Source organism: Marmota monax, unplaced genomic scaffold (genome assembly GCF_021218885.2).
Source record: "Marmota monax isolate L192 unplaced genomic scaffold, Marmota_monax_Labrador192_F-V1.1 WCK01_AAM20220418_F8-fsc00333, whole genome shotgun sequence".
NCBI lineage: Eukaryota > Metazoa > Chordata > Mammalia > Rodentia > Sciuridae > Marmota > Marmota monax.
Window position 1 is genome coordinate 739,816 of NW_026694397.1, and position 13,005 is coordinate 752,820.

The 13,005-nt window shown below is 36.9% G+C and overlaps 1 protein-coding gene across 1 annotated transcript in view; it reads left to right on the plus strand.

Annotated features, from left to right (window-relative positions):
• The window catches only part of Adgrg4 (adhesion G protein-coupled receptor G4), a 109,584-nt gene that overhangs the window by 85,504 nt on the left and 11,075 nt on the right, over positions 1-13,005 (plus strand). The window contains exons 21-23 of the mRNA XM_058586650.1: positions 1,240-1,508; positions 6,353-6,431; positions 9,553-9,833. Of these exons, the coding sequence (XP_058442633.1) occupies positions 1,240-1,508; positions 6,353-6,431; positions 9,553-9,833 (629 nt within the window). The remainder of the gene's footprint in view (positions 1-1,239; positions 1,509-6,352; positions 6,432-9,552; positions 9,834-13,005) is intronic.

The window sequence follows — 13,005 nt, forward strand, 5'->3', positions numbered from 1 at the left end:
TGCAAAATGGCAGATGCTTTGGAAAATTCTTTAGCAATACCTACTAAAAGATAAATACACATTTAGCCATTGATCCAGAAGTTTTACTCTTAGGTATGTATTCAAGAGAAATAAGTGCATGTGTCCATCAAAATATATGTACAGGAATATTTATAGCAGCTTCAGTCAGAGAAACCCCAAATTAGAACCATCCCCAATGTACATTAACAATTCACTGGATGAATAAAAGGGGCTATCTTTGTAAAATGGAATGCTATATAACAGGAAAAATGAACTACTTTTATACAATATTTAAATAGGGTTGAGCAGAAGAAACCAGAAAAAGAAAAGATAATGTTTTATGATCCATTTCATATATGTGAAGTTTCAAGTGCAGGCAAAAGTAAATCTAGAGGATAGAAGTTGGAATATTAATTACCTCTTGTGGGAGTTACTGAATGTTATGAGGTATTGAAAACATTCTAACTTTTGATCTGAGTGGAAGTTCCATAGGTGTATACAGATGTAAAGAATTTTAAGAATTCACTGAGTGCATTCTTAAAATATGTGCACTTTACAGTTTACCTCAATCTAGAATACCACATTAATAGGAAATAAAAATTCCAAAACTTAATTCAGTAAACACTGACTAGAAGTTGGAAAAAAAGAATCAAAGGAGAAAATAGGTATATTTAATTTTTGAAATACTAGATCAATTTCCACAAAATGAAATTGTGATCTCTTATTGAAACTTAGGGCTATATTTCCATGATTCCAACCATTGCAATGTTTGGAAATATCCAAGTAAATCTATTTTAAACAGTTTCCATAGCCATCATCCTTTTCGGTAATATGCAGATCCAGCTTACTACGTTGGTGATAATGGAATTGTAGTATCTGAGAAACTCTTCTCTTCCTTCTTTCTAAAAGAGAATAAAGAGAAAAGGGATTGCTTAGTTGAGAGAGGCTATTATTAATCCTGTTAATGAAGGTCACTATATTTAGGATACGGTGATTCTATCTGGAAAGATATTGGGGGTACTCTAAAAGTCAGTGTGTGTGTGTGTGTGTGTATGACCATATAATTTACCATACTATATATATATATATATATATGCATATATCATATATAAATAATATAGTAAAATAAGTAATTTAATTTTAATAAGTAGTTCTTTTATTTTTGTAGTACACAGATAAGATGTGGCAATGATTAGTTTAAACTGAAACCGTCACTAACTTAACATTTTTTTTTTTTAGCAAACTTCGAAAAGATTATCCTTCCAAAATCCTGATCAACCTGTGCACAGCACTATTGATGTTAAACCTGGCATTTCTGGTTAATTCCTGGTTGTCATCGTTTCAGAAAGAGGGACTTTGTATCACAACTGCAGTGGCACTTCATTACTTCCTGCTTGTTTCTTTAACTTGGATGGGCCTGGAGGCAGTCCACATGTATTTTGCTCTAGTCAAAGTCTTCAACATATACATTCCATATTATATCCTTAAATTTTGTCTAGTTGGTTGGGGTAAGTGTATCTGCCATTGTTCTTGATGTCTTTGTTTTAAGCCTGTGTGTCTTTCTAATTCTTAGCCTGCTTTGTGCTGCTATAACAGAATACCCAGGAAAATTTATTAACAGATTCTATTTCCTTTCAAAATTAATTAATTAATTTTAACTGGTATATTATAATTGAACATAATAGTGGAATTTGTTCTTTTAATTTTTATTTGTTCTTTTTAGATATACATGACAGTAAAAGGGATTTGTTATATATTCATACATGAACACAATATAATATAATTTAGTCAATTTAATTCCCCAGTACCTCCCTTTTCTCTCCCCTGATCCCCTTCCTCTATGCTACTGGTCTCTTCTATTTTCATGAGATCCCCACATTTTTTTCTTTCTACTTCCACATATGAGAGAAAATATATGATCATTGATTTTCTGAGTTTGGCTTATGTCACTTAACACAATGAGATTTATTTCTTAAATTCTGGAGGCTGGGAAGTCCAAGATCAAGGGGCCTGCATCATAGTAGAAGGCATCACATGGGGGTGGAGGACAGAAGTTACAAAGAAATATCTTCTGCAAAAAATAAACCCATTCCTGCAATTATGGTATTAATCCATTCATGATGTCAGAACCTTTATAATCTTAAGTTTCCACCACATGAACTTTGGAGGACACATTCAACCCATAGCAAGCTCTATTAGGCAATTATTTTGTGGCCAAAATCTGTTAATATCATAGTTAAGGAATTAAGGATAACCTCACTTGTGTTTGAGTGTGAACCTCTTTTTCTGCCTATATTGCTCTATGAATTCAACTTTTAACCTTTATGGTGAGGAGTTGGTGTGCAAATATTTATTGAGTGCTTGCTTATGTGCTGTGCTAAGTGCCAGATATATAAGGGTAAACCTGTCAGATTTTAGTCATCCCTTTACAGAAGTTACAATCAACAAATAATGATGGAACAGCTAACAGTAAGGTAGCTTGTACTTGCACCGGAAGCTATTCTAAGTGCTTTATATGCTCATTTAGTCTTCACAGTATTTATTTTTTTAATATTTATTTTTAATAATATTAAAAATATTATTTTTAAAATATTATTAAAATATAATATTTAATAATAATAATAATACAACTATATCCAAATAGTTGGATGCAATAGTTTTATTTTATTTATTTTTATGTGGTGCTGAGGATTGAACCCAGGGCCTCACACATTCCAGGCAAGTGTTGTACCATTGAGCCCCCACCCCAGTCCAGTCTTCACAGTGTTTATATGGGATGGGTCCATCATTATTCCTACTGAGGACACTGAGAAACAGAGAGATTAGGTAATTTGCCAAAACTCCCTCAGTTAATAAGGACAGAATAGGAATTTGAATTGGGGATTCTGTCTCCATAGATTGGACTTTTAACCTCTATGATCTTGCCATGCCATTTAAGGAACAGAAAAAGGACTTGACATGGGTGAAAGGGTGTCTGGCCAGGTACAACCTGACCCTTTTGACACCTCATTGCTGCTGCCCTTAGAAGAAGCCAGAAATAGAACTCAGCGTGCATATTTTCCTAATATAAATGTCACTATATTGGTTTGCTTTCTTGTATTTCTTTTCAACATAATAGATAGTGAAAAGGTGTTTTGTTTTTGTTTTTGTTTTTTGTACTGGGGATTGAATCCAGGGGCTGTAAACTAAGCTACATCCCTAAACATTTTTATTTTTTATTTTGCAACAGGGTCTTGCTAATTTGGTAAGGCTGACCTCAAATTTGAAATTCTCCCTCAGCCTCCTGAGTCTCTGAGATTACAGGTGTTTACTACCACACCCAGCTTTCCAGCTTTCCTTCCTTTCTCTCTCTCTCTTTGTTTCTTTCTTTTTTTTTTTCTTTTTGTACCAGGGATTGAACTCAGGGGCACTTAACCACTGAGCCACATCCCCAGCCCTTTTTATTTTTTACTTTGAGACAGGGTCTCATTAAGTTGCTTAGAGCTTCAGTAAGTTGCTGAGGCTGGCTTTGAACTCACAATCCTCCTCTCTTAGTCTCCTGAGCCACTGAGATTAGAGGCATGCAACAGCGGGCCCAGCATCCCTCCTATATTTCCAATGGGCATGGTCAGCTCAGCTTCATTCCTATCCTCCCTTGCCTATTCAAAAGAGATTTTGTGTTCAAAAATGTGTTGGATACAGAAGTGATATGTATTAAGTAGGATACATAATGGTACATAGGTAGATAGATTTTATCCCCGATTGACTTTGTGAAGACAATAGCTTCCTAATCAGCTACTCATCCTTTTGATGAGTTCATTAGCATAGTGCATGCTTTCATTGGATAGACAGTCAGTGCTAATATCTACGCTAATGTTAGGTGCAAAGACAAATAGTAAACAAAACATAATCTAAAATATGGCTTCAGTATACTTAGCAATCTCTCAGAAACACAGAACCAAAAGCAGTACATGCACTTCCTTTTGTGTGTCCCTCATCTTGATTCAACCAGAAGATTGAAAAATGTTGTGGAAGAGGCTTCATGAAATGATGAAGTGGTCATAAATTTCCTTCGATCCTGGTTTTCCTTCTTCCTCATCACCACTCCTCCTTGACTCCCTGTGTAGAAGGTCCTCCTTCACTCACTCCTCACATGTGGGTCTTCTCCAGAGATTGTTTCTTGCATCTCTGATCTTCTGGTTCCACACACTCCTAGGGTACAGGGAGATGCAGGGAAGGTTAATGCTTGCACTTGCAGAGAAAAATATCTCGAAGAGTACCAAGTACACATAAGCCAGGGCCAAGCTGAGGCTGAGGCCTGGCAGGTTTTGTAGGTAAAGAAAGATACAATGAATCACTCTTAGACTTATTTTCTTACTTACAAAGACAGCACAAGGAAGAGTAGCTCAAAGTGCCAGCTCCCAAGTTCTTGTCCCACACGCTAAAAACAACACCATCAAGGCAAAGGGAACAGATGACTGCCACACTGAGTTCTGGGATTTCCTGTTACTTAGGAGCCAGTTCTAAACAGAAGCTGTGAGATTTTCTCTTCTGTAGCTCTGTTCTGAGGAGACAGGGTACAAAGTCCCACAATTCTGCAGCACCCAGGCCGGCGATGGAAAACTGTCTCAAGATAGCCTCCCAGGGGATGTGAGTAAGAGATGGCTTTGGAGCACCTCTTCACAAGCTTCCCATCTTCTCTCATTCATGGAGAACCACAGGGCACTCTGCCAAAATTCGAATAAGCTGACATCCAAGCCTTTGCCTAAGTGGCCTATGTGGATACATTGAAGGTCCCCAAGGGAAATAAGTATTAGCATCTGTTTAGATTTGAAGCTGTGTCTTCCTATTGCCAAAGCAACCTGTTTTAAAGGTTCATTCTTTTTTTAATGCCCTGTCCAAACTGGTGAACATCATACTATGTAAAATAAGTCAGACTCAGAAAATCAAAGTTGAATGTTTTCTCCCATATGTGGAAACTAGAGCATAATAAGAGGAAAAAAGTGTGTGGGGGGGTTGAGTATCATAGAGAGGAGTAGAAGATGGAGGTTGACAGAGAGGTAGGAGGGACAGGAAAGGGGAGGAAATGTGGAATAAATCTGACAAAATCATGCTAAGTGCATGCACGTAGTGTATGTAGTGAATTCCAGCTTTATTTGTCTCTATAAAGCACCAAACCAATCTAAATAAATAAAAAAAATAAAGAAGTGAAAGGAAGACAAGCAGAGTAGAGGAAGGAAAATAGAGGGAGGGAGGAGGGGAGAGAAGGGGGGAATGGGTCTGAAATGGAGTAAATTAAATTTCATGCATGTGTGATTATGTCAAAATGAACCCGACTATTACGTATAACTATAATGCATTAATAAAAGAAAAAACTATCCAAAGCAGATTTGTCCATGTTTAAAAAAGAAACAACCAACCAATAGATATATTTAAAAAATAATATATATATCAACTTGAGAACTGCCACTTAATTCCATCCTAAATATGAGGTGTTCCATCCCTCTACCCTCATTCCAGGGGTATCTTTGAAACATGTCTGCATCATACTAGGCACTGTGCTTGGTGTGGACTATATAGATTGGAAGGAGCTGTCCTATTTATCACAGAATAGGATGGTGGAGAATTTTTGCACTCTGGGGTTTGGAGTAGCTTTGGAAAATATCTTACAAAACCCCTAAAATGTGTGTGAGTGTATGCTCTTCATTTAGGAGAAATACTGTTTTAGAAATAAAGAAATCATTTAAGTTCTGCAAATGTACATGAAATTGGATTTTTCAACCCTGTGTCTATACTCACATCACGTTTGACCATTTTAACTGAACTGATTGCTTTATTATAGTCTGGCTGAATTGACTGGTCGTTAACTGGTCGATCTAGTCAAAATGTCAAACTAGTAATGAGTGTGGAAACAGCTTCCCTGTCAAAAAAGCACTGAAGGCTGCAGCTGATTGCCTGTGCCCTTCCTCCAAGGTGACCTAGACAAAAAGATAGTAGGAACTAAGGGGCAGTATTGAAAAGGAAAAAAATTGGCAGCCCATCATTTGAGAAGAAATGCTTGATGCAAACTCGCATTCTGATGAACTAGATACTTCCATTGCCAAGTTGATTTTTTGGCACTTGAGCTATTTTTAATAACCAGTGGGCGTTGTATTGGAGCCATTGGCATGCCATTTAATTTAGCAGATTGGAGAACTCCTAGAAATGTTTAACTTGGAAGAATTCACAAACATTTTGCAAACAATGGTATTTTGATGCCCGCACATCTGTGGCTCATTTAAACAGTATCTTAATATATCATTGCCCACAGTCATTGATCAGGATCCTTCTCCCATGATATAATGGGATCCTTTGGCTTCCTTTCCTACTCTAGGAATCCCAGCAATTGCAGTAGCAATCATACTCACCGTGAGAAAAGATCTGTATGGAATTCTGAGCCCAACAACTCAGTTGTAAGTACCAAGAGCTCTGCTACTTAGGTGGTGGGTTCTGGCCTGGCTGGGTATGGTGGGATGTTCTCAGCTTGGGGCTTGGCCTTGACACTGGATTCAGGGAGAACTTAGCCTCAGCCTTTCTATCCTGGACACAGTCACAGCCACACTCAAGGAATGGTTAGCTACCTAGGCTCTGTACGACCTTGAGCAAGTTACCAAATCTCTTACTTTTAATCTCTTCTGGAAAATTGGAGTAATAATGTTTGCTGTCAATGTCATGTGCAAATTAAAATGAAATCATATATATGTATATGTGTGTATATATATAAATATATATATATATATAATATAAATATATATGTGTGTATATATATATATATATATATATATATATATATATATATATATATATATATATATATATATTTGCTCAGCCTGTTGCCTGATCCATAGTAAGTGTTATATAACTGGAAGCCATTGTGATTATAAAACTCACAGACCACTGGAAAGATTTAGTGGCCATTATAAGGAAATACTGAGGTAAATTGGAAAATATTTTCTACCTTTCAACAATAAAAATCTTCCCTGAAGAAGATAGCAAACAAAGCTTTTCTTTGTAAATTGGCTCAACTTCATTGTTCTCTTTTCTCTCCCTCCCTCACCCCCTTTCTCTTTCTTTCTTTCTTTCTTTTTTATTTGATTATAAGCCCATCTCTTTAATTCTCTAAACTGTAGCCATAACAAAGTAGTCATTCATTGGATTCTATCTCTTTAGAATCTTCTGTTATGTGTAGATAGCTATCCTGTGGTCCTTTAGGCTGCACAGTCTCATTTCACATTTGTTTTCTTTCCCTTACATATCCATTCTCTTTATAGTTGCCTCTCAAGATCACGTCCACTATAGATTTCCTTTCCCACTGGACTGGAATCAAATGTAGGAGGTCCTGCTCCCAAGACTCCTCTGTCTTTTATATTGAGATGACAGTTTCCAGAGGGTCAAAATTATATTGCCCTTTGCAGCAGATGCTTTCTAATTAAAATCTTTGTTATTCTTTCTTTCTCTGCCTTTTCTCTTCCCTTCATTCTCATCTGCACCTCCATCTTCCCTCTTTGTCTGTTTTGTAACTTAAAAGGTCCTCAGTGTCTACTAGTGATTCTTCTTGAAAGATCAAAAGCAAAAGTAAAATCAGAACAAAATCAACTCCACTCTCCCCCAAAAGAGCCATTTCACATATGACTTTGTTAGTAAGAGGCAGATGGCTCTAAGAGCTTTGTTTTTAAAATAATTACATTTTGAAAGGTAATTCAACACATGGTACAAAATCCAAATGTACAAAAAGGTAGAGGATGAAAAATAAGCCTTATCCCAACCCCAGCCACTCAGCTTCTCTCCCTTGAGGTAATTCTTGTTACTAATAATCCTTGTATACATATTCTTTTGCATGTTTTTTTATTTGTTTTAGTTTTCGAGCTATTTTATTTTAATTGCTGCATAGTAATCACATATATTTATGGGGTACAGTAGGATCTTTTGATACATTCACATGTTGTGTAATGATCAAATAAGGGTAATTAAAATATCCATCACTTAAAACATTTATTATTTTTTTGTGGTGAAGCATTCAAAATCCTTTCTTCTAGATTTTTAAAACATACAATATAATATTGTTGATTATAGTCACCCAACTGTAACAGAACACCAGAACTTATTCCTTCCCACTACTCTCCTCATCCTCTCAAAACTATTACTATTCCACTCTCTACTTCTATGACATCAACTATTTTAGATTCCACATGTGAGTGATTTCTTGCACAATTTGTTACTGAAATGGTGAATACTTTACACATTACTTTTTTCACTTCATAAATATTTTGGAGATGACTATCCAAACATACAGTTTGCCTCATTTTACAAGTTTTTTAAATACCTTCTTTCAAGGCTGAAGATAATATTTAGAAATCCCTAAGCATTAGAGTCCATTAAGAAAATTAAATATTTTTTCACACCCTCCCAAGTTGCATACACACAAAATCACACATACATGAAATTGTCTACACCAACGTGAACAACATGTTCAAAGAGGGTTTTCCTGGCTTTAAAAAAGAGAGATCCCAAAGGGGAATGAATGAAAGAGAGGAGAGATGGGAATAGAAAAGATAGCAGACTGAATTGGACATAACTTTCTTATGTTCATATATGAATACATGACCAGTGAAATTCCACATCATGTACAACCACAAGAATGGGATCCTAATTAGGATGTTATATTCCATATATGTACAATATGTCAAAATATGCTGTACTGTCATGTATATTTAAAAAGATCAAAAATTTTTATTGTAACTCTAAAAATTTTTGGTTCTACCTCTGAGAGAGAGAGAGAGAGAGAGAGAGAGAGAGAGAGAGAGAGAGAGAGAGAAGGGAGGGGCCAGGTCCCTGCAAAACTAACACACAGTTGAATTCATTAAGTTTGTCTGGGTTCAAAAACTAGAGGCAATGCCTCAGTAATTAGATATGTTATTAAATTAAGTATCTATCCATATGAACCATAAGAAATTTCTTCTTTAATAGAAACTGTAGAGCCTTTAATCAATCCAGTGGCTAGTGTTGCTTTTTATAGTTCAAATATATCATATTTTAAAGCATTTTTATTAACTCTGATCAGCTCATCATTGTTGATAGAGCATTCAGAAAAGCCATTAATTGTTCATGTCCTTCTACTGTAATATTTATAATGCAGAGTTGAATCTGTCCTGCAAATAAAACTCAGGTGTAAGGTGGGGAGAGGAGAGTAACTTTGGGGGAAAAAAACATAATTTGTTTTTCTGCTAATGAAAAATAGTCTTCTAGGGAATTCGACTGAGAGGTTTCTGCATATGTAGGACAGAAACATCTTATGGGATTTCTAACTTGGTATTGAAGAGTACCCTTAACTGGGCTCAGAAGGTTGGTGTTTTAGTCCTAACTCTGCTACCAGTGGGTATGAGTGAACTCTGTCAAGTTCTTCATCTCTCTAGGTCTAGGTGTCCTTAGATTAAATGGAACTGACTAAGTGATGTTCAGAATCTTGGTAAAATAGGAGCTTATGTTTTCCTACCTCACTGTAGTCTTCTTTATTTTTTTGTTTGTTTCTTATAGTTGTTGGATCAAAGATGATTCTCTCTTTTACATCTCAGTGGTGGCTTATTTTTGCTTCATATTTCTGATGAATCTCTCCATGTTCTGCATTGTCCTCGCTCAACTGAATTCCATGAAATCCCAAAGCCAGAAGACTCGGCAGAAGATGATTCTGCATGATCTCAAAGGCACATTAAGCCTGACATTCTTGCTTGGCCTCACCTGGGGGTTTGCCTTTTTCGCCTGGGGACCCGTGAGGATATTTTTCTTATATCTTTTTGCCATTTGTAACACTTTGCAAGGTAACTGCTGCTTCTCTGTTCTCTGTGTGGCTATCTACACCAAGGCTTTGGTTGCTTTGAAAAATAATCTCATCTTTTAGAGACTTAAAGGAGGAGAAAATAGTCCAGGAGGCCTCTGTTCACAACTATTTGACAATAAGCCATTGGAAATATTAGCTAGATGCTACCCCTCATTATAGGAATGAAGTTTAAGAGTATAAGAATTGTAGGAATGAAGGTTAGAGCAAGGAGTTGTGGGCCAAGGCAACATGCCAAGGTTCTAGTCTTAGTTTTGCTACAAATCCTCTTCAGAATCTCACCATAACTGATTGAGTTAGATGATCCTAAGCTAAGGGCTCTATAGCTCTTTAATCTCCTTCATATATTCTGGTGAAAGAAATAAATGATCAATGAAGTGATTAACAATAGAAAAAAAGGCAACATAAGAAGTAAAGCTGGGGGGCTGGTTAATATATTTTTGAGTAATTATTGATATGCATTTTAACCTGATTTGTTCTATAAAAACAATCTTTGGGTGATTTGGGGACGCATGTAGAATTGTTTCATGGAGGACTGAAGCTTGTCTTCATACTACTATCCTCATCTTCGGCCAAGACCATTTAGGCTACTGGGGCTAGCAGGGAGCCAACTTAGCTCCATTGAGTTAAGGTCTCCTTTAGTACTCTCTACTATTTTCCACTCAATATACACCTCCTTCCTAAATTCACTCCACTTGTGGTCCCAGGGGATGCTCCATCAGGAAAAGGTCTCTTTGGTCAAAGAAGCATGGAAATGCAGCAATTCATTCCCTCATTCTTCAGAATATAGCTTGTTAAAAACTCTCAGAAGCTATTGAAAAATATTTAAAATTTTGTTTCAACTTTACATTTTTAAAACCTCAGAACCTTTTTAAAATTATGGTCGTTTGTCCTTGAGGAATCTCAGGAAATATGAATTGATATGCAATTATATTCCAGGCCTTTCCAAAGTGGTATAGGGATGTGGTGGAGCAATCTGTATACGTCATAGTTTTACCCTAATGTCTTATGATTCAAGAACCCATCTCATTTGCAGCAGTATGGTGACTTAACAGAAATATTGTGTCCCACCAGATTCTAGTCTACCAACCTTATATAGTAGTTCCCCTTATTTCTGTTTTACTTTCCACAGTTTCAATTATCAAGTGTCAACCATGGTCTGAAAATATTAAATGAAAAATTCAAGAAATATACAATTCAAAAATTTTAAATAATTTTATTATAGAATGTTGATATAATTGTTTTATTCCATTATTAGTTGTCATTCATCTATTATTGTGCCTAATTTATAAATTGAAATTTATCATAGGTATGTATGTGTAGCAAAGATAATATATATATAGGATTTGGAACTCTCCATAGTTTCAGGCATTCTACTGGGGATCTTGGAATGCATCCCTTCCTTTGGATTACAGGGGATTACTATACAGCCATATTCTGACTGGAAAGTGTAAAGGTGCAAAATGTGCTGTTCTTCCTTCAGGTGCCATTTAAATTTTTTTTAGTTGCAGATGGACACAATATCTTTATTTTTTTTTTTTTTTTTTTTTTAATTTTTTATTGTGGGTTGTTCAAAACATTACAAATTTCTTGACATATCATATTCCACACTTTGATTCTAGTGGGTTATGAACTCCCACCTTCACCCCATACACAGATTGCAGATTCACATCAGTTACACATCCATTGATTTACAAATTGCCATACTAGTGTCTGTTGTGCTCCGCTGCCTTTCCCATCATCCACAATATCTTTATTTTATTGAATTATTTGTATGTGGTGCTGAAGATTGAACCCAGTGCCTTACACACGCAAGGCAAGAGCTCTATCACTGAGCTACAACCCCAGACTTTAGGTGCCATTTTTATTGCCTCTGGTAGTAGGAATGAGTTTTTTAGGAACACCCCCACCACACACACACACCAGACTTACTTGATACCCTTTGAGATTACCTGCACTTGGTTATAATATAGATTACTGACTGAGGCTTTAATGCTGGTTCTACATTTTTCCTCTGGACAAAACCACCTGGCCCACACTGAGGTACTCTAACTCCTTACTCCAGCATGATGCTCTAACCTCAAGAACTAACTGCACTTGGTGTAGAATGTTCAAAGAAGTGGCTTAGGAACTAGGTGCCTGCCCAGACTTCTTTCTTAGTACTAACTCCAGACATCTCATTGGCTCACTAATCTGAGGAGAAATGTACTCACTCTATTGAAAGAGGGGTTCAAGGAAAGCTGACAAAGAACAAGAGAGCAGTTTTGAGCTTGAAAAGGAAGGAGGTGTTTTCAAAACAGCCAGTGCTCCATTCCTGAGGTGGAAGTGGAAAGTAGTGTCTAAGCAGGGAGCCTACATGAGTAGAAGCAGAATTTAATTGGGTATTGTTTTGAAGACTAAAACCAAGGTCCCATAGATCCAGCATCAACAGAGCCAAGCTGTCTCTGTCTGTCACATATGCTTTACGTCAATCAAGCACCCAGTGTTCCTAGTCCTGCCTACAAGATAGAATGTGCCATCTATCTTGGGAGGGTGTTTTCAGAGCTCTGAGTTTCAAACTCAAGTCTTACCCCCGCTTCTCTCTCTCTCTCTCTCTCTCTCTCTCTCTCTCTCTCTCTCTCTCTCTCTCTCTCCCACACACACACACACACACACACACACACACACACACACCAAGTAACTGCAAAACAAGAATGCAGTGAAACACAGGAACAAACTAGCTATTTACACAGCAAATGGCAAGCTTGCAATCTGGCTAAGGGGGTTGTCCTGTGGTCAGGTGGGAAAAATTATGTTCATGATGAGTCATTTGTGAAGGAAGGGTGCACAAATAAAAATGCAGGTGACAAAAACCTGACATCTTCCCTCATGCCTGTGTTCTGGTGAGTAAGCAGATCAATCTGTTATTGGAAAGAAAAGGGAAGGCTGTCAGGCAGAGAGGGAAAGCTGGAAGGCAGCTCATTGGGAATTCACAGAATAACCTTTAAGTCTGAGAATTAACCAAAACTCCATGCAGAAAATCAGAGCAGTAATAGGTGCTTGATGTCACTGTTGCCCCTTGTTTGTGCTGAAGCTGGAGGAGTTTCACCTGCTCTGAGGCTGAGGCTTGCTCTCATCAGGTTGCTGCACCACCAGCCAGGTGGCTGCTGCTCAAA